The sequence below is a fragment of the Phalaenopsis equestris genome, unplaced genomic scaffold (assembly GCF_001263595.1).
Source record: "Phalaenopsis equestris unplaced genomic scaffold, ASM126359v1 Scaffold000600, whole genome shotgun sequence".
Classification (NCBI taxonomy): Eukaryota; Viridiplantae; Streptophyta; class Magnoliopsida; order Asparagales; family Orchidaceae; genus Phalaenopsis; species Phalaenopsis equestris.
This window is the reverse complement of record NW_018165040.1, coordinates 2,036,119-2,063,436: the sequence shown is the minus strand read 5'-3', so window position 1 is coordinate 2,063,436 and position 27,318 is coordinate 2,036,119. Positions and strand designations below refer to the sequence as shown.

The 27,318-nt window shown below is 35.6% G+C and overlaps 2 protein-coding genes across 3 annotated transcripts; both read right to left on the bottom strand.

Moving 5' to 3' along the window:
* Positions 1–230: 230 nt before the first annotated feature.
* On the bottom strand, positions 231–21,826 carry LOC110029640 (beta-glucosidase 4). 2 transcript variants are annotated; one of them, XM_020732021.1, is made up of 13 exons: positions 21,572–21,826; positions 20,642–20,708; positions 20,492–20,550; positions 19,073–19,148; positions 18,180–18,254; positions 18,023–18,110; positions 11,475–11,700; positions 10,735–10,850; positions 7,086–7,297; positions 6,446–6,480; positions 6,190–6,292; positions 5,999–6,107; positions 231–638 (listed from the first exon to the last, which is right to left on the bottom strand). In XM_020732021.1, exons 1-13 carry the CDS (start codon positions 21,659–21,661, stop codon positions 443–445), a joined length of 1,452 nt encoding a protein of 483 aa, XP_020587680.1. In that variant the 5' UTR covers positions 21,662–21,826; the 3' UTR covers positions 231–442. The 2 variants fall into 2 exon arrangements, with proteins under 2 accessions (XP_020587680.1, XP_020587681.1); XM_020732022.1 differs by lacking the exons at positions 18,023–18,110; positions 18,180–18,254 and having other exon boundaries at positions 11,475–11,704.
* Positions 21,827–23,485: 1,659 nt separating this feature from the next.
* Positions 23,486–25,680, bottom strand: LOC110029641. The gene is made up of 5 exons (XM_020732024.1): positions 24,921–25,680; positions 24,713–24,797; positions 24,532–24,643; positions 24,315–24,438; positions 23,486–23,652 (listed from the first exon to the last, which is right to left on the bottom strand). The coding sequence occupies exons 1-4, from the start codon at positions 25,631–25,633 to the stop codon at positions 24,335–24,337; spliced, it is 1,014 nt and encodes a 337-aa protein (XP_020587683.1). The 5' UTR covers positions 25,634–25,680; the 3' UTR covers positions 23,486–23,652; positions 24,315–24,334.
* Positions 25,681–27,318: the final 1,638 nt, after the last annotated feature.

Sequence of the window (27,318 nt, the reverse complement as noted above, 5' to 3'; positions counted from 1 at the left end):
CTCCAAATTAAAATGAAGGAAGATTTGCATACATACACTTAATACCTATGCATTTAAACTTCAATTTTTATATAGAAGCCACCTTACCTATACATATATAGGTGTATTTCCCCTTTTTGAAAGTTCGAATAATGGCATTTTTTGATGTGATATGAAAGATTTTGATGGTATAAATATAAAAAATCAAGTTTAAGTGTTAAAGGTGTAAATACATAGAAATTGGGTGGTATGTATGTATAATGTATATGCCCCTAAAATAAAAAGAAAATGCTACCTTCAAAGCCAGCATTAATTTTGATCACAAAACCACACTAAATAAAAGATTAACCAGAGATAGTCAAAGCAGACAAATTAATTGAACGCAGGACAAAAGAGAGAGTAATAAGGTCTAAGGTGAAGAAAACTGAGAGCAGAAATAAAACTATTTACTGATAGTGGGGGTCTAACTCTGGCCGACGCCATTGTCCGATTTGTCTTTTAGGAAATGGGAGAACCAGAAAGCAGATGATTTGGGGTACCTCTTTAGCCCGTTTTTGTAGTCCACATATACGAGCCCAAAACGCTTGGTGTAGCCCTGGGCCCACTCAAAATTGTCTAATAAGGACCAAGCAAAATATCCCCGGACGTCCACACCATCCCTGCGAGGAATGAACAGTTTGTCACTTGTCAGGCATCATCCAGAAAGGCATTCCAATTCGCAGCTCAATTTTTAAGAATTTATTTGGGATCATTTTTATATTCTTCTTTTAATTTTAAGAACATGCTTAATTTTTATATTTTTAATCCATTATATTTAACAAATCAATTTTTTTTTTTTTTAAAAAAGCAAGAACACCTAAAAGAAGTTTTTAGTATTTTTAAAAATAAATACTTCAATAAAAAATGTATTAATTTAAATCAAAATATGAAAGAGTAAAATAAAAAATAAAAAAAATAAAACACAAAAAACAAAAGCAATCCCAAAAACCCCCAAGTAAATGGGTAGAAGATTTTAGTTGCACAAAAAGGAGAGAGTGAAATTTACATAAATATCACAGAATTCTAATATATTTACATAACTAACATATAACCTATATATTGTTGACCTCATTTTCGAATGAAGTCTTCAATTTTCTCCATAGAGCCTAGAGTTTAGCTTTAGACTTCTCTTGTTTGAACCTCCTATAGGACTCGTACGAAACCCACACCATTTAGAAAATTCGAGCCACATCGTCACTCCTTCGAGTTTCGCATGGGCGGTCCTAAATCATCGGCATTCAGTTGAGTTGATTATGATCAACACATAAAACTCGAGTCTAGTTCCTACATTAATAAAAGTAGCCCCTAGAGAACCCCTTTGCGACCCGAACGCTCGATAACGCCGCATTTTTCGCAAGCATCGTACCTCGCACGATTTTGGCTTAAATTGACTCGTCCGTCGAATTCGTCCGGATGACCCCAGATGATGAAACGGACCACAAGGATGCTTCCGGGACGTCGACTTTAGCTAGAAAGGAGTACCCATATCGTTATGGTTTCGCGCGTGAGCAACTAGCACGAATATCGATGCACATTTTTTTTAGTAGTGCGCGGGCCTAGACTCAACCCAGGTTCGATTCAGGTTGGATTCGGGCCGAACATGGGCTAGGCACTAGCTCACCTGAATTTAAAATTCAAATTTTAAAATTCAAACAAATCATTTAAATTTTGTCTTAATTAAAAATATTCAGGTGTTAATACCTTCCAATTAAACCTCCATGCATATGGAAACCATTTAATTCCCCATCCAGCGCATGCTTAACGACTATTTGGAATTCAATGGATAAAGATCCCGCTCGGACTTCGCCTTCGGGGATTTTCATTCGGCTCCATCTTCCTCTGACAACGAGATTCGGCTCCTCTCCTCGGCACCGAGTCTCGACCGCTCCATCCTGCACGCCTCTCCTCTGCATCAGAGCTCCCATTCGCCTTTTCCGCTTGAGTCGCCTACTGGCTTCCTCTCTTCACCAAACCAAACAACCACTCGTTCGACCTCGCCTGCTTCCCCCTCTGTGCTAGAAAATACTCGTCGGCTCCCTCCTTCCCATTCGACCTCGCCTCACCCGCTCTTCTCCCGCTCGCCTCACCCGCGCCTTCTCTGCGAACAGAAAGCTCACCTGCACTTCCCTCTCCCTTCCCTGTTCTCCGATTACTCGAAGTGTAAGAAGTACTCCAACATTTGTCTTCTTTTATTCACATATTTGCCACTGGTTTTCTCTGATTTATTTTTGGAATAACGTGGTTGAGATTTATTCTTCCTCTCTGGTTTCAAAACTCAAATGTGTTTAATTGCAAGTATTGTGTAAACGGTTTGAAAAGAAATTCCAGCGCCCTCATGTGATTCATTTCGCTGAAGCTTCAAATCTATGTCTTATGGCAAGGCTTGCCTACCTGCATGGCTTAATTATGTAAAACAAAGCCTATGAGTAGTTTTAACCATGTGACAGTTACCATTTTGACCATCTTACTGTGAAAAATCTAATATTAACAAAGCTTGAAGCTTCCATATGATCCGATACGAGGAACACATGCATTTACTTGTTTAGCACCTAAGCTCTATTTTATCTTTTACATCGGCAACAATTTTTTTTATCTAACACTATGAGCCGCATCTCTTTGCAGAGGTACATTTTTTTTTACTTACCCTTGGAAGGCTTTATCGATTTTTTTTTTTGGCATGTCATAAAGAATTGAATGCTATAAGCGTGTTAGACGAACAAATACATAAGAGTGGGTGGTATGCATGCAAGTACCCCATCAGCAACTTTCCTGAGAAACTCTAAACCATTCACACAAGATGTTATTTATGTTAGTAGAAATATTATGTTGATTTATTCATAAGGTCGTGGTAGCTGATTTTGTGAGCATGCTTAATGGATCTTAACGTTCTTCTGTTGCGTCTATTCACTATTATGGAGCCGTTAAATGTAGATTTTTGGGCCCTTTTGTTCACTTTTTTTAGAAGGCTTTGTGCACCACTTCAGTGATGATTTGTCTACTGTTTTGGAGCCCTAAAATGCAGATTTTTGAGCCCATTCATTCACTGTTTTTGGAAGACTTTGTACCCCATTTTAAGTACTAATTTGCTTAAGGTTTTGGAGCTTTTAAATGCAAGTTTTTTTTTTTTTGGTGCCAATCCGTTCACTATTTCTGAGGAGCTCTGTGAACCATTTAAGGATCCATTCGTTCACTGTTTTTGGAGAGCTTTGTGCACCATTTAAGTGTTAATTTTGCTAGGTCTTCGAGTCTCTAAAAGCACCTAGTTTGGAGATGTTTTAGGATTGGTTTCGCTGTATTTTTTACACTTAGTTGGAGAGGTTTTGTCACTATTTTGAAAAAAAATTAAGGGTATCTTTTTAAAGAGTTACATAATTGCGGTTTGGGGACTTTTAAATTGCTGTTTCGGGACTGCTTTGAGAATGTTTCCTTTGTTGTTTGGTGGTTTTAAAAAGACTGCAAAGTGCTAAAAAAATACTTGGAAAGCTGCTGCGAGAGCTGTGGGAGGGCTGTAGAGTGTTGTTTGGAACTTCGAAATTGATTTTTGGAGTCGTTGGAGGCCGTAGGGTGTTGTTGGAACTTCGAAATTGCTGTTTGGAATCATTGAGAACTGTAGAAGTGTTGATTGGAAGCTGATCTTTGATGTAATTGTATGTTTGGACGTTGCAAATCACTGTAGAAGTGTTGTTCGGGTTTTAGAATTGCTGCGAGAATTGTTTGGAAACTATCCTTTACAGTAATGGCTGATTGGAAGCTGATCTTTACTGTAAGTGGCTGTTTGGAACCTGTTAATCACTATAGAGGTGTCGTCCACAATTGTTTGGGTTCGTAGGGAGTTCGCCAGGTGCTGCCCACCACTGTTTGGGTTCGTAGGAAGCCATCTAAGTGCTGCCCACCGCTGTTTGGGTTCGTAGGAAGCCACCTAGGAGCTGTCCGCCACAATTTGGGTTTGTAGGAAACCATCTAGGTGCTGCTCACTGCTGTTTGGGTTCATACAAAGCCACATAGGCGCTGTCCACCACTATTTGGGTTCGTAGGAAGCCGCATGGGTGCTGCCAATTGCTGTTTTGGTTCATAGGAATCCATACAGGTGTTATTCAAAATTCCTAGTTGCTATCCGAAGTCGTAGGATCACCATACAAACTTGCTAGTTGCTTCCCGGAGCCATAGGAGGTCGTATGATCACTGTACTAGCTCGCTAGTTGCAGTCAGGAGTTGCAAGAAACCTTAGGATCACTTGTTTGGAGTACCTAGTTATTGCTACAACTTGTTTTACTGTTTACTGTTTTTTTTTTCTCTACAAATTATATTGTACTTTGTGAGTTAAACATGCAACAGAGATAACGGCAGCAGATACACCACGTATGCAGAAATATTTTATTTGTTGTTTATTCATTGAAATTACTTTTGCTCTAACACATTATGCAGGTACTAAATACAATTTTATTTTTAAAACAAAAAGATTTTTTTCAAAATTAAACAACATTTTCAAAAAAAAAAACATAACACGTTCATTCGAATTTACGGGAGTCCCTTGGAGGAGGTAACCCACAGTTGCTAACGAGATCTCTCTGGTTTAAATGAATTTCATAATTCGTTTAAGCTAAGTAAATTCAAAAAAAAATAGTGATACCATAATGAGGGAACCGTGAGATCCTAACCGGTGTCGCTCTAATCAACTTTAACATCCCTCATAACACTCAAATGATCATAACTTTAGAAAATATTTGATTTGACATCATGACTTGACACATTAGAAAACTTAAACCTGCTTCGACGGGGAGTTTAGAGCAACTTCGTGGGCAGCGCAGCAAGAAGCTTGGAGCAGACAACAAGTGGAGGTAGTCGCTATTCTACAACAGCAAAATAAGTCTTCATCAGCTAAACTCTCTCCTTAGTCTAAATAACAACCCATAGATCTTCGAGGTAATTCGCCCAATGCGACGTAAATCCTCACCCTCTTTTAGGCCCCTGCACAACCATGTTATGTTGCATAAGTCCTTATTCGCTTTTGGTTCCGAGGCCGTCGTCCAGAACGACGTAAAACCTCTTATCTCTGCGGGCTATTTGTATAACCAGTTATTATGCAAGTGAAAGTCCCAAATAATAAAATTGACAGGATTAAACATGCAAATAATATCCTCTCTAAAATATAGCCGCACAGTAGGATAGTTTGGGAAGTCACTGAGGTTCCTCCTCAGGATCTGTGATGTTTCTTACCTTTTAGTTCCTTTGGACTCCTGAAAAAATTATTCCTACTTGAGTCACTATCACTTGCTTTTCCACATCCTACCGTGAAAAAAACTTAAGCCTTGAATTCTTGAAGACTAGAACCACTGATCATTATCGAGAGTTTTCTCAAGTGACTCCCGTCATTTGAAAAGTCATTTAAGATGTAATTAACTATAGGGATTTGTCTTTATAGGGAACTTGAAACCCAGGAAAAATTTAAACTCTATCTAATCTTCCATATTAGACAGGGGAACTTGAAGTTTTCGTAGAACATATAAAAGGTTCGCAGACCAAATGGATGTCACAAATCTCTTAGTTTGCATGATTTGGTCTATTATCGGGATCTACACTTTTCTCTTGGAATGTGTAGTATTCAGGGTGTCAGACACAATTATGCAAATTATTGGACTAATGAAATCCATTCGGTCTCATTTTTAAAAAAATTAAAACACTACGTTCATAAACTAAACTATATACCTTATATTTAAATTAAATTTTAAAATAAAAAAGTTGACCGACAGATACTTATATTTACTAAACTTTATTATCACAATCAAATCAAAGAATATGCACCAAAAGGCATATTCTACTGTAAAAAAGTTAGAAATGTTAATATTTTTTTGTTTTTTATGTGTGGTCACATATCTGACTGCTATGCATGCAAATATCAATGTTTAGGCGATAGATATGTAAACAGATCAGAATTAAACTTTCAGAATCTAGCTTAGAGATCAAACCAGATTTGGTGTACCTGATTGCTTGAGCTACCGCACCAAGGTAGCCCTTGAAATATCTAACTCTCTTCTCATCATTGAGAAAATCGTTGAGCGTTGCTGATTCGTTTTCTTCATCGTCCATGCCTGCAGGTCAGTCCACGGGCATTTTCAGAGTAAGAAACACCTTCAGTGAATCATGTAAAGCACAAAGATTATAAATTATTACCATTCTCAGTTACATAGATTGGGAAATTTTTATATTTCCGCGCGATGTAGTTAAGGACTTTCCTTAAGCCCCAAGGAACAATATAAAGCCACTCTGATGCAGCCTGAAGTTAAAGAACTTGAGTCAAACTCATAAAAGAAGTTTGGCAAAGCACAAATGATAATCTTTCTTCACAGTACATGGAGGCATCAACTCAGGGAATTCTTTCCAAAAAAATAAAGGCAAGAACGAGAGACACAGAGATAAGAGATCTTACTCTTTCACCAATTAGCTCCCCACCTTGCCATTTAACTAAATATAAGAATTATAAAGTTTGATTAGAACCTGCACAGCTCAGTGCCGCGGAAATAGAGAGTTGAAGGTTATTACCGCCACATTCTGAACATCAAACCCACCAAAATAAATTCAACAAGGCAACAAACCTCAGATTGCGGAGGTAGTTTTTGATAATTTTAATAAATTTGGTTGGAGAATCTTCGTCAATCAAAATCTTGCATGTTATTTATGAATGGAATAAGATACAGTGCAATACCAGGCAAACACAAAAGGGAAAAACAGGGAAGAGACAAGCAGAATATAATTCTGTTATGATTTCAGTAAAAAAGGATGCTCAACATCATCGTCCACTACCCTTTAATAGCTCTCCAAATACACTGATATCCGTAGCTAATTATTAGTATTAACTATTAATACTAAATTGTAGTATTTAAAGTAAACTTATTAAAGTAATAAGAATATAAAAGACAAGAAACTAAAAGTATATTCAGCCAGATTGGTAGAGATTTAATGCATTTTATTTCTGAAATTTATAATAAGATCCAAGTATTTTGGCTTATTAGAGATGCTAAATATATATCAACGACTCATAAAGAAGTGGAGTTTAATGAAATGGTTACCTATCCTCTCCATTTCCTGGGCTTCGTAAAAAGGACTCTCTGAATTATCAGATGAATGAGCAATTAGTTTTGTTGTGTAATGATTGAGTCCTATAAAATCAATTGCATTTTGCAGCAATTCTTTGTCTTTTTGAGTAAACTGTGGAAGGTGATCTCCGAGCCTTTCCCGCATAACTGCAGGGTAGTCTCCATAAAAAATCGGATCCAGAAACCTTGCAAAAACATAACATAATGATTTTCTAGCATAATGGCTCTAGAGTAATGTAGACATACATATAAATCATCTCCAAAATGGCAACGTAGAAAAAGTACGTAAATTTTCAAAATTTCGTTTGTGAAAAAAGATACTTTAATATTTAGAGAAAACATATCTGTGTCATTAATAATCAGAATCAATGAATACTTGTAAGTCAAAAATAACAAGGCCTATCTCAGAAGCACAGATGTCTTATTGGAGTTAGCAAATTCACCTCACGCTAAACATAGCTGAAATTAAAAATACAAATTTTGTCATCAGAAGTATAAGAAAATACTAAATTGTACAATTGAATTGAGAACGATTATGGTTTAAATCAAGAAAAACAAAGAAAACGAAGGTTGAACTCGAGAATTCTAATTTTTTTTAAGAAATTAAGTAAAAACACTAAGTTTTTTCGAAGTGTTGATCCTAATCAAATCATTGGGTTAACCTAAGAAAGAGTTCAGCCTAAATTCTAACCAAACACATCTTTAAGCAGCAAAAATTGGTTTGTCACTGGAGATGCACCGCATGGCCAGCTAGAAGGGGACATGTTGCCCAAGGAGATAAAAAATCAAAAAGGGGAGAGCCTTCAGCCCGAGATATTTCCTAAACTAGGGTGAGAAACTGAGAGGTCAGTTGTCAGTTCCAAAAGATTGGATCATTGAGCTGCAGTGAAAGTACCTTTGTAGATAAAAAACACATACAAAGACAACGAATTTATGGCATTTGACTTTATAGCATACATCCATGTTGCTGTGAAGTGGATTAGTACCCCAAGAAAGGAAAAATATACATGGTGTTGGAAGATGGAACCGATGCTGTGGTGCGCAGGATAAGATGAGAAAGAATGAAGGCTTTAACAATGGCTCCTTATAATAGACAATCAGAGTTTAACCTCTTCACCATAAAAGCTCCTCACCCACAATCTATTCTAGCAACATGTGAACCCTTTCAACCTTGTCATGACTAGCAGTTATGTACAAAAGACATGAGAAGTTTCCCAGTGAATGTAAATCAATATGTGCTTTGAACATGCTCTGACTAGATAATTAGCAAACAATGTGGTAATACAGGCCTAATGGAAAGTTCACAAGGGAGTGGACTCAAAGCCGGTTGGCAAGGCTTGTTTGCAAAGAGTTGAAAGTTGGTTGAGCATAGAATGACCATCTAACTCAAAATGGTGGACAATAAGTTCAAGTGGGTCGTTAAGAAGCGATTCAATAAGATCAACCCGATGAGACAGAATAAAGGCGAGATGTTTATATCGTTAGCCATAAAAAATAAGAGTTGGTCTACAAAAAATTTGAAAATGGAATCGAAGAGTTCGACCATAAGATCATGTATTGATCTGAATGACGAGACACCAGCAAAAAACTATAGATGTTGGCTGGGGTAGTCAAGCTTCAACATAGGGTAACCACTAGAATCTGCTTAGTTAGACTATTGGAATGAGAGAACCAATCAACAAGCGACCAACCATAAAAATTATTGTAGAAACTGACTGGATATCGTTAAAGGGAGAAATTGATAGAAGTTGCCAAAGAAAATCACAACCTAGAGATTTAACGTCCCCAATAGCCTTTACAAATCATAGCTGCTGGAAGATAAGCATATGCAATGACTGGAAGGTGCAGATGAAGAAGCTATCTGGGTTAGGAGTGATGGGCCTAAACATATTTCTATAACCCAGGAGACGAGTTTTAATCGGAGACTAATGGGGGGCCTTTAAAGTCCAGGACTTTGGCTTGGGGACTGTGCACACAACTTGGTAGATGATGGTTGAAAGGTAATTTGGACAAATGATCATGATTTGTCATAAGAGTCGTTCTTAAAATAAATTACCAATTTGGTCAAGTCAACCCGGACAATAATTGATTAAGGGCAGTTTCTCTTGATGGCTCTGATGTCAACAACTGAGAGATCCTAATTAGGTGAAAACTTTTGGACGTTATACTTTCTAGAGTTTTAAATGATGATCAAACAAAGTTCTAAGCATCTGCAATTCATTGGCTTCTACTAAGATTGAAAGAAGTAAGAAAAACAATGCATTGTTATCTTTGACGAGAAAGTAAGTCGAAGACAGAGACATAAAAGATGTTGATTTTGATGGCATTCAAATAAAGGGCCCTGTGACACCATTAAGATGGCATTACAAAGTATAAGCAAGCTTCCGGTGGTCCTTTCACTTATGACCTAACTCAACATGTGCTGAAGCCTCAAGTGAAGGAAGGAGGCCTTTGGTTAATCAGCCTGAACTATTGGTTCTAGATCCTGAAAATCCAACATTTTGTTTTGAAAATGAGTCACAAAGTTTTGTAGTGACTTCTCTAGTTCTTGTCATACATTCACAAGAGTTTGTGAATTCTACACTGTATTTTACATGCTAGGTAATTCGGTTATGAACTGTCGCTTGAAGTTGGAGTATGAGGAAAACAATCACCAGAGGAAGACATGAAAATCATTGTAGTAGTGAAAATTTAAAGGTGATAAAAAGTAGTCAACATTTAAGTGAATTACAAATGCTGAGAAGAAAAGTCACCAACTCAATCAATTGGATCCAATTTCCATTTGTAAGAATCAAGATGAGACAAAGCCTTCATGATTTTCAAAAAAAAGCATTGGTGAGCTGTGGTCGATACTTCACAGAGCAATGAAGAGGTGTTTTAAATGTATTCAGGAGATAGGTTATCATTAGCATGAGTAGAGAGGATGATCTTAAGGTTGGGTTGGTGATGTTTCGTAAGAGTATGTAGAACCATGCTCTCCATGAGATGCCTAGAAATTTAAGTAATCATATTAAAAATTAATCTCTTACATTGAGGTGTTCTATGATTAAAGCCTTGAAGAGATAAAGAGGAAAGAGAAAGAAATTGAAAGATTCTCTGGAAATCTTGTTAAATTTCAGTGTCAAAGTACAAAAAGTGATATGGTATGACTGTATGACAAGTTCATCCTTTGACCCGTATTTATAGTTCAGGTCACGATTCAATGACACATACATCATAGCTAGGCAACATTATTCTTAGCCTACACAAGGAAAAAATAGTAAATAAATCGATGACAAAAGGTCACCTAATTCAACTTGGATTACTTGGGTTGCATATTGTTTTCTTGGAAATTAAATTTAAAAATATTAACACAAAAAACTAATTGCCTGTAAAAAGAGCTTTTTTACAGACAAAGATAATTACCTGCATTCTTTTATTATGTTATATAGAGCCTGCATTTGGCATCAAGTCCAACTGTTATTCAAACCCAAATAACATACAAGTTTCTAGTGGTAAGCCAATCAGCGAATATGAAAAGATTCCACCATAGAATTGGCATCCACAATTCCATGAGGCAAACAAAATATTCGGCAGGAACCAAGAAAGATTATATGTATAGAATTAAGGAAATGAGACGTACCACCCAAGCTGAAAATCCAGCCTCCTTTCTACAGAAACCTTATCCTGCTCTTTATCAGAGAAAGCCTCTGCCCACTCACAGTCAACTACCAAGCCAATTTCACCACCTTGCGTAGCCTAATTGAAGAGGTAGAATTATCTTTTAGCTTATTTACTTCGATATATAAATTGTAGTACAGAAATGACGACGAAGACTATCATATCCAATAATATAATTTGTCAGAAAGGTAAAGCTAATTCTTCATCGATTGAGTTTTCAAAGAAAAATTTACTACGTAAGCACATGTCAGAAAATATACGTTTAAAGGACGAAGTTCCATTTTCATGTGAATAGAGGCAAAATTAAAACCATTGCAAGGTATCAACGACCTCAACGTTCTTAGTTATAGAAAAAAAATGAAAATATAAATAAGAATTCTCATCATGCAGGTCTATGATTATGATTTGAACTTTCAAAGTATCAAATCTCTGTTTGATACAGAATTTCAAGTTCTTTATTTCAGAAGGGGCAGAAATCAGAAAAAAATCTAGAGGCACTCTCATATTTTCAATAGGCTTCCTCGACAACACAAAAGAAATATTTGTATCTTTTTAAAATGTTGTATTTTTTTTTTTTTCTTTGGCATTTCTTGGTAAATGCTTTTGATGTACTATTTTCTTTAACAAGTGAATAAAATTTGCTTTAAAAAATATCCCATTGAAACACCATATCAAAACAAATCTTAATTAGCTATAGTATACCTTAAACTTCTTCCTATAGACATCAACGGCAGCTGCATGGGCCAATATCTGGTAATGAGCCGCTAAATATGGCTCTTTGTACGGACTATCACGCCTTCCAGGAGCAAATATACCAATAGAATAGCCATTAACAGCTGTTTGAAGAGGTTCATTAATTGTCATCCAATGCTTAACTCTGTCACCAAACCTCGCAAAACAAACTTCTGCATATAATGCAAAATACTCACTGGCTATTCAGCCAGATAAGCAAGTTAGAATGAAGAACATAATCATCGAAGTTAAATGAATTGTATTAAAGAAGTCTAAACTTCGCAACTACCTCCAACTTTATAAAGTTCATACTGTAGCATTTTCCATAAATCACATCCAGCTATTGTATCTTGCAGAGGTTGCAATTTTTAATCGGATGACTGTGGATATTTTATGAAATTTTTACAATTGTACTGGCTATACTTCTTGTATTTTCGGTTTAAAAAATAATTAAAATAGAATGTTTTGAATAACATTGCTTGATTTATTTTGTTGTTCAGGCACCAAAAAAAAAAAAAGCAAATTTGCACAATTTACATTTGTGGGAAAACAATGCAAAACTCAAGCTTTAGAGTCGTCATCAGAAATGCAAGCGCTTGTGATGCATCATTTTTTTTTTTCTCAAACGAAGTTAGATGAAGTCTGTCCTAGAAGAAAACAGTAAAAAAAGCTCGTAAAAATGACCATGTTATAAAAAATAATCAAAATATACCTCACAACAATCAAAATAGTAAGATACAGTTCATGCATTAGATATTAGGATAGAATAACCATAAAATAAGAGTAAACAGACGGGTCTCTATTTGGTTTCTAGAGTTGATATTAAAGTATGTATGTTGAGAATCGGATCTTATTTAGGGTCCTATTAGTAAAAAGGGGATATTGAAGAAGTCTAAAGGTTTATTTGTAAAATATTGCAATACCCTATTTAAGCCCTTGTTATGAATGTATAGGTTACATTTTCAGAACAATTTTTAAATTTGGAATCAGAGCCCTAGTCGCTGGCTACTCGATAGTCCAATCTGGATCAACGTTTGAGTAACACAAAACTCCCAATTTTCTCTTCCTTCGGCATCCTCCTAGCGAAGTAGTGGCAAACTGCTCTATCCAATCGGGACCGGTGGGATCGACGTACAAAGACCTGAATCGGCGTAAAGAAACCCAAAACTCCCAATTTTTCACTAAGCAATCGCGTTTAGAGCTACTCCGGGGAGGTGATACGGGGCAAATTTAGGTATTTTTCTAACATTAAAAAAGGGAATATTGTTCATGCAAATTACAAGTCTTAAGACACTTGGAAAAAGAAAAAGAAATGAATTTGGAGCAAGAAGAACGAAAAACGAGACTACACACAAGCAACCCACCGATTGCGTGAACGCGCACGCACGTCCACACTCTATGTACAGGCACTTGCATGCCACTGCTTTGCACGTGCATGCCACATGCGCGCACTTGCGTGCAACCACGGTGCACGCCCCCGCACATGCAACCACTTGCCAAATCCAGCCTGTTGTTTCCAAATCCAGTCTCGTGCGCGCCTAAAGCCAGAACTGCCAAAACTAGCCAGCCACTTGCCAAAACACGCTAAGCACACGCACGCGCACGCTCGTGAGCACATCCGCTTCCAACAACCCTCCAAAACTCAAAATTTTTAGATTTTGACCAATTTGTTGAAATTTAATGCATATTTGGGACCACTAAAGCATGAAATAAGTAAAAAATAATATTTTGGTGATTATGACAGCACTTTTTGCCTAGTGGGTTGTGCCTCCAAGGTTAGTGAAAGTCATTTGTAGCTTTTTGAAGATTTCTTCTATGGCTTCACTCGAAAGAGTATGCTTTTGTTATTTTGCCTTTTTCATGATTATTTGAGAACTTCTATGATATTGTAAAGTGATATTGAGGGCAATTTGTATGAGAGAGATCCATGAATGTTTGTATTAATCGAAAAGAATACTGTTGTATTATAAGGGATTGCTTGGTTCGTTGTTAAGTTTTTTTGTGAACCTTACATCCTCTATCTTTTTAATTCTTGCAATTACAAAGTTTATGTTTCTTCTAATTATGCATTTTAACTAATTTTATTTCATATTCCTGTGATATAAGTCTTGTGGATTTTTTTATAATTTTCAGGCTATGAATCTTGTGTTCCCTCGATACCCTTTTTGAGCATGCATGTTTCATGTTGATGTGTTAACCTCCGATCTTCATTCACTTTTTATCGGACGCAATAGTAAAGTTAAAATCTTTCATGAAGCTACGACTTCAAACCGTTGCGTAGTAGAAACAAGAGTTAACCACTGAATGAATGCCGAGAGAATATACATATTCCAGTGAGATTTTGCAACTTTTGCAGGGGATTAGAATACTTTTGCAGAAAACATGAAGAGTGATGAAGCCCCAACTCCATGAATTCTAGCTTTCTTTTGACCTAGACATACGCATAAGAAGAACTTTCTATCCCTGGTCGTCAACTATAACGTAGGACCCATAGAAAAACTATAATAAACCATCTGAAATATATCACAGGAATATGAAATTTGCATATTTGAAAAGTTCAACAGTTTTTTTCCAGCTATTCCTGTTTACTGCTTTCTTTTAGGACTGTTAGATTCATCTGTTGATTTTGAACATTTCAAACCGGACTTAGCAGTTCAGTAAACTAGAACGTTGTCTATTAGAGATAATTTGGCACACTATACTCATGGGATCGATATGCGGTACTCTTTAACTGCATTATCACTTGACATATTTGTTTCTATCGTGTTGCACCGGGTTTTGACAATGTTGATTGCTAACTTATTGCCGCACCATAACTTCATTTTAGTACCTTGGTCCACCTTGAACTCGACCAACAAGGCTCTCAGTCACATCATCTCTGTAACTCCTAAGGCCATGACCATGTACTTTGCCTCTTCGTCAACCTCACTACTACAAAGTATCCCGCACCTATAAAAAGAGGTAGAAGGCGATGAAGACATGTAAAGATGAAAGATTTACACGATTCAACTTTATAACCTATGTTCATATTATAATAAGGGGAATAATCCATCATAAATAGAAAATATATAAGTGCAAGAAAGGTATAACTCGCTAAACAATAAAGGAGAGGAAAGAAACTAAATACTTATTCAAATGAGTTCAGTCTTAGGCTCCGTTTGACGCAGCTGCAACTTCTCAGCTTTTCAGCTGTAGCTGCGCTGCCCCATGAAGCTGCTGCAGGGAAGCTGACTGTCTGTTTGGTGCAGCTGTGTGAAAACAACTTTGGGGCAGCTGTTTCTTGCAAAATGACCAAGCTGGCCCAGTTTGGTAAAACTGTTGAAAACAAAACTGTAAGAGCGACATCTTTGATACTTCTGATGCTAAATTTCAATTTGAAATAATTTAAAAATTTAGAAGCCCAACTAAGTTAATGTACTAAGTTAATGGTGAGTACGGATAGTGATAAAGGAAGAGGAAAAAATCACAATTCATGAAAATCATTACCAAAATTTCGTAAGAAGTAGCATTTAGATGAAGTAACCCACAGTTTGGAACTCTCAATATCAAATATGACAGTGAAATTCTATGGAGGTATCCCTAAGCCTATTACACTAAAGTACTAAGCTCTATACATGCGCGACGCCATTGCAACACTTCTGATGGTTCTTCTGCGTCAGAAAAATAGAAGACAGAGTAATGGGAGAGAGAATGACCGACCAATATTCCGATTTCTCATTTTGCAATAAACCTGGAGCATTCATCTGGCAGAGACGGGTTGCATGCGAGCTGTGAGCCTTCACTGCCTCGACTTGTAGAAGCATGACTTGAGAACAAGCGCGCACGCCTGAGTAGCCATTAAGCACAGCTCCTCACAGAAACAGAACAAATGAAGAATCAAATCGGACCATAAACAAGAAGAGCAGGCTTCAAAACATACGAGTCGTGAGGGATAGTGGAGCGAAAGGGAGGGAGGAGCACGAGCGATTCGGCATCGAACAATAGTGACAAAAGGTATGCCGCGTAATAATTCATCGCTCGAAGCGGGCCGCGGGGTTTGATCTGCGGCCCGCGTTCTGCCAAAATGGCTTCCCACGGCGTCCCACCGCGCGGGAGACGACGAACCAAACGGGCGAGATTCGCGGCTGCTCACCGCGCCGCGCAAAAACCATCGCGCCAAACGGACCCTTAATGTGGAAGAGCCCTAAACAATCATAGGCAATGAGCTTTTATAGGGAGGAGATTGATGCTACTCTAAAGTGTCATCATAATCACCTAAGAGAAACATGGAAGATTCGGACTATTATAATGGCATGCAAAATACGGTCCACTTGATCTAGCGATGCAGACGATTTAGTACAAAGGACATATGTGTTTCTATTAATATTAGGAGAAATGTGCTCTGATTGAGTCACTAATAGCTGACATGGTGTCATGGTGCAAGATAAAAATGTCACCAACCCTCAGCAAAACAGAGATGTTGGCAACCTGCCTAATGCCAATCAGCATTAATTTCTCACTAAGTCTTGTCAATTGAGGAGCCAATGATCGAATAAGCAACAGCTTATGGTAAACCTAAAGTCGTTTGACAATGGCAAGAGGGAGATGTCGGGTTTGGAACAAAAGATTTTTGGAAACAACAATCTAAAGTTAAGACAATATAAGGTTGGTTGCCAGTGCAAGGGCTAGTCAACGATGATGCTTAAGCAATCAATGAGGAAGTTGATAAGGGTTGTCTTTGGATGTCGAACAACAGAATAGCAAGCTGGATAGAATGCTGGGATGCTATCAAGAAAACATAAATGATAGAGAGGTAGGCCAATATGGTGCCAAAGGAGCCATAGCATAAGATGTCAGTTGAGACCTGAGAAAACCAAGTATCATGCTATGCAATAGAAACTGATTGGATGTAGTTGGATGATGACATTTACAAGAGTTGTTAGAAGGAAAAGCAATTGGTTAGAAAAGCCAAAGATCTGAAAAAATTTATCGAATCTAAACAACCTGGAAAAAACTGTAAAAAACAAGTCATTGACTGAATAACTTGCGAGGTCCAATCATAATAGGCTAATTTGATAGATGTAGTAGTTCTAGGTGCTGAGACTATTGGCGAGAGAGGCAACAACTGATGACTTGAAACAACAATCAAAATCTATAATTCTAAATAAAAGACCTTTAAAGTCACGCCTGCATTCACTGAAGTTGTTGAACCAAGTAGTTGAGTCCAATCAAACTAGGGTGGCACTGTGCGATGACGCCATTGGAGACATTCATATCAATGATTCCCCACCAAATGTACAATCCTGACTGGGCACAAAAAACCAAGTGCTACAACCACCAACCCTCACACATACTTGTCACGTGTTCACTCTGTTGGAATCACATCCTGTCAAGTTCAACCATGTTTTCATGCTTCCTCAATGTATCAAAGAGCATTAGTAAATCACACAACCTTCCTTCTAGTTGCTATGCCTACAACCCATCATCAAACCAAATACCTTACAAATCCACTAAGATAGAGAGATTCTTTTCCTACAAAGAGTAACAACAAGAGAGCAGTCTCATTGCCTTCAAGGAGCCTGTTATGCCGATGTCTAGTCTAAGGACAATTTAGTCTTTTATTATTTATCATTGTTTAGTATAAATAGATCTTAATATGTTTGGGGTTGGGGATGCATGAGATTATGTCTTTGAAAATTAGGGTTAGGATTTGGGAGAGATTTCCTGCCCATCGAATTATAGGATTTGGGAGAGATCGCCGACCACTCAAATTGTAGATGCTTATCTTTATATCCATGTTGTTTTATATTTCCAACAAAAAGAGAAATTTACTTTGCCCTAATTTTTGTGAAAAAATATGCAGATTTTTGCATCGGAATGTATCAAATTATTTGGCATTTTCTCGTCCTTTAACAAATCTAGAGACGTGCCCATTCAATGATAATTTTTATCCATTGCTGACCACAATTCAAATTCAGAAGGGTAAACATTACCTCCCTCATTTCGTGATCTCTATTCCAATATTTAATACTCCACTTGACATTGATATCCTAGTCACCCATGAAAACATTCATTCATGTAGCTTTAACCACATGATCGCCTCAGCTCGTTCCTAAAGAATAGCAGTTCCTCCATTGCATATGCTTTGCATCAGGTAAAAATAATTAATCAGCTAGAGTAAGCATCAAAACTAAAAATCAATCATTTTCAAATTTGGCTAAAACTTAGCTTGATTCAAAATAAAAATATAGAAGTCAAATTACAAGAATTGAACTTGATAATACCCTTAGCCATAAACTCCGAAGTTCGCATCATCAATTGAGGTAACTAACTAACACAATTGTTCTCGCCCTCTCTCCTCTCCGCCTCTATAGCACTAATTCTCAGTTATTATTACTATTATATATATGTTCCCTCCTGCCCTCCCTATACAGCTTCCATCTCAATCTCAACTTGAAAAAGATGTATGAAAAAACTTAGATATATAATTGAAACTAAAAAACCTAACCAACTTAAAATGTTTAATATGCATAGCTTACACTACTTTCTCCGACAACCATCCCCCCTCAGATACATGAAGGTTGTATGGAAGATCCCAGTGATATAATGTAACGTAAGGCTGAATACCTGCAATTGGACATATACATGTGACCGTTAATGGATAAAAGTTTATTTACAATAGACATAATTACTAACCATTCTTTAATAAATAATCTATGAGGTGATTGTAGTAGGCAATTCCTTTCTCGTTGACTTTATTGCCAAGTCCATCTACAAGAGTATGAAAAATCATATAAATAGAATTAATAGTCATAGTTCACAAAAGTTAAAAATAGGTCTTATTATGAATGGACAAGTTAATAGGTAGTGAAATTGCTCCAATGATGGTCTCAATATCATGAAATTCTAGCTTCATAGACTGATCAGATGCCTGTGGACACACAACTTCACCATTTTTAAGTTCATGGTGAGTCGGCTATTAATACTGCATATATCAACGTATGTAATTTGGAAAACAAGAGGCTAAATTTTTTTCTTTAGGTGGAGCAATTTTCACGCTTGACATGCATGCATGAATGCTTAGCATGTATATATGTATGCATCCATTTAGGCATGACATGCATGATTGTATGGCATCCAATCCAAGACAGTTCAACTACAGAAGACGAATAATACAAATCCCCAGCAGAGCTATAAAGCATGGCATTTCACCTGATACTAAATCAAACATATTATTTCATTGACCATATCCAATTTTCCAGAGTAAAATATATCAAGAAACAAAACCAAGATTTTGCCTTCTGTATGATGCAAACAAAACTAAGAAAAGCTCCATTGATGTCTGAAAACAGATGATATAACTATTCACTTGATGTATAATACTGAATACTATTAAGTAGTATACATCAAGGACAATCAAAAATGATTTCTGAATCTATTTTTATAGTATAAAAGAAGACTTAATAAAATAACAATACACATACCAGAGAAATTCAAATATTTAGTATGAATTGCAACAAACAAATATGCAAGAGCATGTACAACAAAATTTAAATTTTGTATAAACAATCAGAAAAATGATGGAATACCTGGGAAAATACGAGACCAAGAAATAGAAAATCGATAAGCTTCAAACCCCAACTTGGCTATAAGTTCTACATCTTCCTGTTTTTGATGCAGCAGAAGTTCAAAATTATTATCACAATAACAACAAATGAAAATGTTCCTTAGATGAAAAGAATGTAGAAACTAGTCAAACTACATCAAGGAATTGCCTACAGTAGAGCAAGGCAGAGAAACAAACTGCAACATGCAATGATGAAAATTGCAATTTTTGCTTCTATATGCATTCCATGGCTTCATGATAAAAAAGAAACACTTCCAAACCAAGCCATTAATCTCTTGAAAGTAGCAATGTCTTTTTTTACATTGACTTTAACAAAACATAGTTACATTACAGAAGAAGTGCTTGAGTTCCTTAACACTGAGAAACATTCATCAATGAAGTATAATTATGGAGCGCTTAGTTCACATCCAAGAGCCATGAATGAACTACTAAATTAAATGGCTAAGCAGACGTGGGTGCATCCTTGCATAATTTGGATATAATCCAGCATTATAGTCAACAACTTATCCCCACATCCAAGCTAGATGCACCTTGTATCGATCATTTTCAGGATAGTTCAATGAATTTGGGAACTTTGCCCACGTAACCAACAGCATATTAGCATGCATTGGAGTGAAGCTATATCCACTACAAGCTTGGCAAGCATATTATAAGTTACATGCAACTATCAGGATTCGCATGACAAATAACTAAAGAGAGAAATGGTTCTCTTTCCTTTTTTTTTTTTTTTTTTTGCATGTTTAAATTGTTCAACTTCTTCAGTACAGCTCTCCAAATCTACAGCTTTTGTGCTTAAAACATGACGAACTGAATTTTTGTTGTAAGGTACTACCTTTAAACCAAACAAGGATATAGCTCATCACCATGTTTCTTGCAACCGCACATATAATTTTCCTAACCATATACATGTATGCATTAATTATTTCTTTTGATGGATAGTTAATGTTAATAATTAATGTAGAGAGGTGGTGTGCTTAGCTTGGCTTAACAATTTCATGTACAAAGCAGAAGTATTTTGACAAGAAAAATCAATTTCTTTGTAGCCACGAAAGCAATAAATGAATTTTGAGATGACTCTACATTGATTTAGAATTGAAAAAGTTGATGAATTTCAAGTGGATTCAGTTTGACTCAAAGGTTGAATCAATATTACTCGAAATAAAATTTAAGTTTGAGCCAAGTAGCAATAAAAAATTTCAATTCCACGTTTAAGCAAACTCACACAAACTCGTTTCAATATCAACCATAAATGGATCCTTAAACATTGACTAAAACAAGAATTTATTTGTCAATACATGCCTTGCCACAGTAGTACTGAACCCTCAGAGTTAAAATCTTATAAAAAGGATTAAAACATTACAAGAAAAGAAAAGTTAATAACCTTGTAACGATGGTATTGATCAACGGAAATGTCTGCATTACTTCCATCTTTGATATATCCTAGATAAATGACATTGATACGTAACTGAAACTTGTGGAAGGTGGGCTAATGTAACTGGAAAGAGGAAAGATAAAAAGTGAGAAAACCAACCATTTATTTTTGTGAAAACGTCCCATATATTATCTCCTTTGCCATCTTCATTAGTTGCTCCTTCAACCTAAAAATAAATAACTTCCATAAGAGTTAGATGACAGTTATGAACCAAAGATGGAGAATAAGCAGCAAGTCTATTTTAAGAAAAGCATATACCAGTATTCTTCGAGTCTAGCAAGAAACTGAAAACTAAACTGCAGGAAACAGATGCTTACGACTGGATAAATAACTCCTGTTCCGCAAGAATCATGCACATGTGAAGCCGTAGAATTTAAAAAAGTATTAAAGACAATCAAGAAACCATTTAGGGTAGCATAAACAACTATATTGAATTGTGTACATCAACTTAAAAGAAGCAAAATACAATGCATGAGTTTCTCTAAAAGGCAGGGAATCTAATTCCAAGATTATAATAGAAAGAATGTAACCATCACAGGCCTACCATCTAACATCAATAATAAGCTCAATATTATAACTGTGCTTTTTCAATATATGCATGGGATTTTGTCTTCTCTTTTATTTTTCTTAAACCCCACAAGAAAGATTTACCGACTCTGATTTTCACTGCAACCAGGCCCATGGGAAATTATTTCTGATTTGGATGGCCAATACCAACCAAATCAATCTCACGAAAAGGGATATTCAAAACTTGATCCGTAAGTTGCCCAATAGATGCAATTTCGCTGCAGCATATGCCATCCTCTCTCTTTTCTCGTGATCACACCCACATTCTAAGACATTCTTGCTCCATCATCCCCAATTCCCCATCCATTCCCACTCTTCTTTCCTCGTTTTCACGATCCCATGAGCCAATTCAAGTGAAGCGATTGCAGTAAACATTCATTCGAGTCCTCAAATGGTAGATGAATGCGATTTCAACAGATCGACGAAAGGAAATGCCTAAAAGAGTGAGGGATCGCAAAAAACCTGATAAGCTGAAGTGGCGACGCCGAAGACGAAGCCGGCGGGGAAATCGCTCCGGCAAACCTCGCCGGCGTCGGAGTTTGGGGCAGCCATCGATCGAGTGATCGAGTTCGAGAACGAAGCGATCGGGCTAGAATGCAGGTGCTGTTCTGCGCTCGAGTGTGCTGACAGTTGGAGAGTTCGAAGAAGCTTTGGGGGTATAACCGTAATGATAATAGTTTTCTGTTTTTGTAATTTTTCATTTGTTGATTGTTTGCTTCAGGGAGTCAGTAAGTTTGGAGTAAGAAATATGGTTATTAGAGGCCGTTTGCGTTTCAGAATAAGTTATTTATATTTAATTTCTAAATTTTTTTTTTTTTTTACATTTATACCATCCAAATATCCATATCACTCCAAAAATTCCCTAATTTCTATTTAAAAAATAAATATTTTTAATGCATGTGAAAATTAGAGGTTAGATGTTAGGTAAGTATGTAAATCTTCCAAATAAAATAATGAATATAGAGGGGGGCAAATTTGCAAAAATACAAATCAATTTTTAAGTATTTATAAATCTAATAACTACTTTTTTATATTTATATTTATCAGCCTCAAATATTTAAATACATAAAAAATATTATTATAATAAAATTTTTAAAATAAAATATATATTTCATGCATAATTTCATGATAACAGTATGATAAATATAAATATTAAATTTTAAATGTTAGAAATGTAAAAATATAATACAGATATAAATTTAAATGTTAAAACAACTAGCTAATAAATTACGTGATATATTCATACATATATATATATATATATATGAATAGTATTTTTAAAAAAAATTAATTGAATACAAGGCTAAGATTTATAATTAATTAAAAGTATCAAAAAATTCTGATTAAAAAGCTTCATAAGAGTTGCATGGCTAGGGGTGTAAACGAGCCGAACAAGAGCGAGCCCAAGCTCAGCTCGTGTTCGACACGTTTATATTTTGAGCTGAAAAAGTGTGTTTTTTTAAAAATATTACTCATAAAATATATATATATATATAATTGATTAGTAATATTTCATGCCAAAACGAGCTAAACGCGAACTAAAAAATATTACCAAATAAATATTTGTTCGTGTACGGCTCGTTAACTTAGCAAACGAGCCGAACATGAGCTTCTTAACGAGCCGAACATGAGCTATTCACGAACAACGAGCCGTTTTGACAGCCTTTTGCATGACTATTCATATAACAATATAATCTGTAAAAACTAAAATAATTTAAAGAAAAATTACAAATTTGATCTTTATTGTATGTAGATTATAATATATTTTTGAGGTATTTACATACATGGCACCTCTATCTATTTACAATTCTAACACCTAAACTTTAATTTTTACATTTATACCACCTAAATTTTTCATGTAACATTAAAACATCACTATTTTAGTAATAAAAAAGTGAAATACAACGCCTGTGGATAAGATGGCACATGTGCAAACATTGAAATTTACGATAAAATATTTCTGATTTTTAAAAAAAATATCTCAAGTCATATGTTTAATTTTCAATAAATTTAACAAAAACTTCTTTAATACGTAAGATATGTAAATATATAAGATTCACATACATACCAAATATTTACATAATTCTTATGTATTGACATATCTTTTACATATGACACCTTACATATGCATGAAAATGTGTAGGACACTTTTTAAAATTTAAAATAGTTGTATTTCTGATGTGATTTGAAAATTTTGGGTGGTATAAATGTAAATAATAGTTTGGGTGTTAGATATGGAAATACATAGGAATTTGGTGGTATGCATGTAAATGCCCATGCTTTTCAATAACTTACATGTATTACATATAGATGCGATGAGATTCAGAATATAAATAGAGAAAAATAACTCATTCATGTAAATTACAAGTTCTCTCAGAAAACAGCCAGCCAAATAATTCAATTAAAATCATGACATTTAATGCATGAAAGAAGAGATAATTTCGTCAAATATTTGAATCTAATCATAATTAAGCTCTAACCATAATTAAGCCTGAGAAAGCTGCTGCTACAGAAATTTTATGGCCAACCCCAAGCATTTGAACCTGCAGAATATTGTAGAAAGCAAATGAAACGTCCAAAGGAATTAGAAGTGCATAAAATAGTTGGTATCAGCAAGCAATTGGGAATTGGTATATCTGTTATGATAATATACATATATACTACCGGAAAACCAAACTTTATATATGTCACCTTATCCATGCATGAAAAGGAGTAGTTCGTTTTTTAAAACTTAAAATAGTGGCATTTTTTATGTGATAAGAATAGGAGTGTAAACGAGCCGAACACGAGCGAGCTCAGACTCCGCTGTGTTCGGCTCGTTTATATTTCGAGCCAAACATGAGCTGTTCACGAACAAAAAGTCGTTTCGACAACCCTAATCACGTAGCCATAAGATGTTATGGGTTGGGGCAAAATTTAAAAATTATTAATATTAAAACATCATTTGAATCTAATTTAATAATTTTTATTCTATTTTCTTAATTAATACTTTTAATTAATTATAAATCTTGGTAAACTTATAGTCAATTAATTTTTTTTAAAATACTAATCATCAATATATATGTAAAAAAGAATGATTTGGGCGGTATAAATGTAAAAAAGAAGTAAAGTTTAGGTGTTAGATATGTAAATACATAGGAATCGTGTGGTATGCATGCAAAGACCCATAAAAAGCATGCAATAAAATGTCAAATTTTGTACTAACCTTTTAGCACAACATGACAATCAAATTAAGGGAGCTACAGCTGCTGGATCAACACATGAAGGTCTCTTAGCATTGTAATAAAAATGGGCTATCATATGTACTAATTCATCTGCCGTTCTCATTTCTGAGAAGAAAATGAAAACAGAAAGAAGTTATTCTGCTAACAGCTATTAAAATGAATCTTTTTTTTTTGTTTTTGTAAGATTAAAGATCAAACCTTTTTCTCTATACACAATCCTGTTTCCCTTTAAGAACAATAGCTGTGGGCATTCTCTGACTTTCAGAGCATGAGCTAAGTCTGTCTCAATGTTCATGTCAATCTTGATTGTCTGCAGGTCACAATAAGATTCAATAAAATGTGTGAAATTCAGTTGAAATTAAATAGAAAAATGGCATACCCGAGGGGGTAAACGATCTTTGGCACTCCAGTACACCTTGGCTGCCTTCTCTAATTCCTTCAAAAGCTTCCAGTTATCAGCGGCCCTGTTTAAAAGTAGTTTCAATGTTGTCATTAGAAGGGGCAGACATGAGTTTTAAGATCTCTGAATATGCAACTGTTCATTATTTTGGATGTGTTGATGCAAGAGTTGCAAGAAGTTCTCGTACCTGTTGTAGCGTTCGAAAACCAGAACAATGAGGGGGCTGGGGTGGAAAGCGAAGCTCTCCCACTCCAAGCAAGTAATCTCTTGCACCCATCCTTCATCCATCTCCCCCTCCCAATCGATCTCGACACCGTCCACCACCACATTCTTGATGGGATGCTTCTCAAAGTACTCTGAAGCTCTTACGCCCCATCCGACGTCCGCATCCACCGGCCAATTTGGATTCTCCTCTTCCAACACGTGCACCTTCTCCTCCTCCATCTCCCGCTCCTCCTCCTTCGCCTCCTGAACTCTCTGCTTCAAAACCTCCCGTTTCCCCTCAAGCACATCAGCATTCTGCTCTCTGATAGAAGCGAACACCTGCTCCAGCCTCCCTCGAATGTAGTCCTCCACTGCAACAGCCTCGCTCCGACGTCCGCGCCGGGGCTTACGGGGTATCGTCGTCGGAAAGTTATTGCAGAATTCGGACGAAGTGGATGTCTCGGGGGGTGGTTCTTTGTGTTTAGGGGGACGGCCTTTCTTTCTAGGGGTTGGATTAGGTTTGGAATTGGGGCGTTGCTCTGAATTAGGCCGAGCTGAAGAAGCTGAGCAGCGAAGATAGGGCCGATGGATTTGCTGAGGTTTTTTAGGAGTTGGGAATAAGATCGGGGAATGAGGGTTTTCAGAGTGTATTTTTAGGGAGAACAAGATGGGAGCCGTCGATTGAAGGACTGACATCTTCGTCCTCTCTCGTCGCGGGAAAGCGGAGTCAGACTGAGGGGATAAGAGGGAGCGGAAAGAAGAAGTATTTTTAAGCTTTTATTTATATATCTAGTATACTATGCTTAATATTTACTTATATAATATTTAAAATGCTTAATATTTACTTATATAATACTTAAATATCAAATATCATGTTAAAAATATCATTAATATTAATTTTTTTAAAATATAAATACTTTTAATGTATATGCTTATAATGTTTATGCCACAAAAATATTAAATTTTAAATGTTAAATATGTACATATATAAGAATTATGTGGTAGTGTGCTAATCCCCCCTTTTACAAAACTCTTTATATATATATATATATATATATATATATATATATATATAAGAGGAGAGGAGAGAAAAATGAAAAAATTAGTTCATAATATTTTAGTTAATTATTTTGGTAATAGTAATTTGAAAGTTTTATATATTGAGATTGGTATATGTTGAATCTTTTTAAGACGTAGGGTTTCGAATTGTTCGTGTGTTCATGCGACTCAATAAATACCATGTTTTTAAGATGAAGACGTGCGAGAAGAAGATAAACGTGTTAATAGATTTTGTGTTTCTCACTCTACATTTTCTCAAACTTTTTTGGGCGGCCAAAAATGTCTCAAAAAAAAAATCTTTGCTTCTTGATAATGAGAGAGGGAGAGAGACTGTGTGTCTAGTTTAGAGAGAGAAAGAGAAAATCTTATAAGTTCATTTCTTTTATAGATTCTCAAACCCCCTAAAAGCTCAATTTGATCTCCATTTTATATATGAGAGAAAAGAAATATAAAATTATATTATGCACATTATGGCGTATGTATGTATTGTTTTAGTGAAAATATTGTCATGTGAGTATTAGGCAACACCATAAATAAGGATTGATGCATGTACTAAAAGGTCCTATTGTTTCTTTTTCCAATTGCTCGTTTGCCTCAGACAAGCTCAACTAATTCAACGAGTGAGCTCAATTCTTCTACTTTTGTTGCTCAGATCAAAAATAAACTTATATTCAAGTGGGTCCTTGAAGCCCATAAGGCATTTGATCCTTATGTTATGCCTTTGAAAAAGTCTTCTTTAAGTATATGCATGTATTTGAGTATACATTATAATATAATTTATTATTATTTTTTATATGCTATATTGAGATGAGTGAGCAAACAAATATGTTGGTAAAGCTATAAATTAGCTTCTTTGTAATCTCTAAAAAATAATTCATTATTCAATTATAAAAGTCATCTTACTAGGAAGAGTGTCTCAAATAATAGCGACTTCAAAAATATCATCTTAAATGATGACAAAATACCAAAGTTACGACTATCAAGTTCAATAAATAATACCAATCCTCGACACTAATTCTTAGAAATTCATATACAATTGGAGTTTTTAGTAGGTCATAGTGATTACATTTTGATCATGCTTCAAGAAGAGGGTTTAATTTTCATTTCTTTTAAAAGCAAAATTAAAGAGCCCATTTGGAATAGTTGTTATTTTTTATTAGGAAATTATAGGGCTCTTGTGGGAAAGCAATTTGTTTCGTGTGGGAAAGCAATTTGTTTAAAAAACTTATATATATATATATATATATATATATATATATATATTATGAGACACACTTTAAAGAGTATATTTTCACCAATTTTTTTTATAAAATAATAAAAAG

Coding starts and splice junctions, on each gene's coding strand:
- LOC110029640 (XM_020732021.1), bottom strand. CDS start 21,661: ATGGCTGCCCCAAACTCCGACGCCGGCGAGGTTTGCCGGAGCGATTTC. Junction 7,298..10,734: donor CTGGATTTTCAGCTTGGGTG/GTACGTCTCATT, acceptor TGTTTTTGCAAG/GTTTCTGGATCCGATTTTTT. Junction 639..5,998: donor GCGGTAGCTCAAGCAATCAG/GTACACCAAATC, acceptor CATTCCTCGCAG/GGATGGTGTGGACGTCCGGG.
- LOC110029641 (XM_020732024.1), bottom strand. CDS start 25,633: ATGTCAGTCCTTCAATCGACGGCTCCCATCTTGTTCTCCCTAAAAATA. Junction 24,644..24,712: donor AAGATCGTTTACCCCCTCGG/GTATGCCATTTT, acceptor TGTGACCTGCAG/ACAATCAAGATTGACATGAA. Junction 24,439..24,531: donor GATTGTGTATAGAGAAAAAG/GTTTGATCTTTA, acceptor TTTTCTTCTCAG/AAATGAGAACGGCAGATGAA.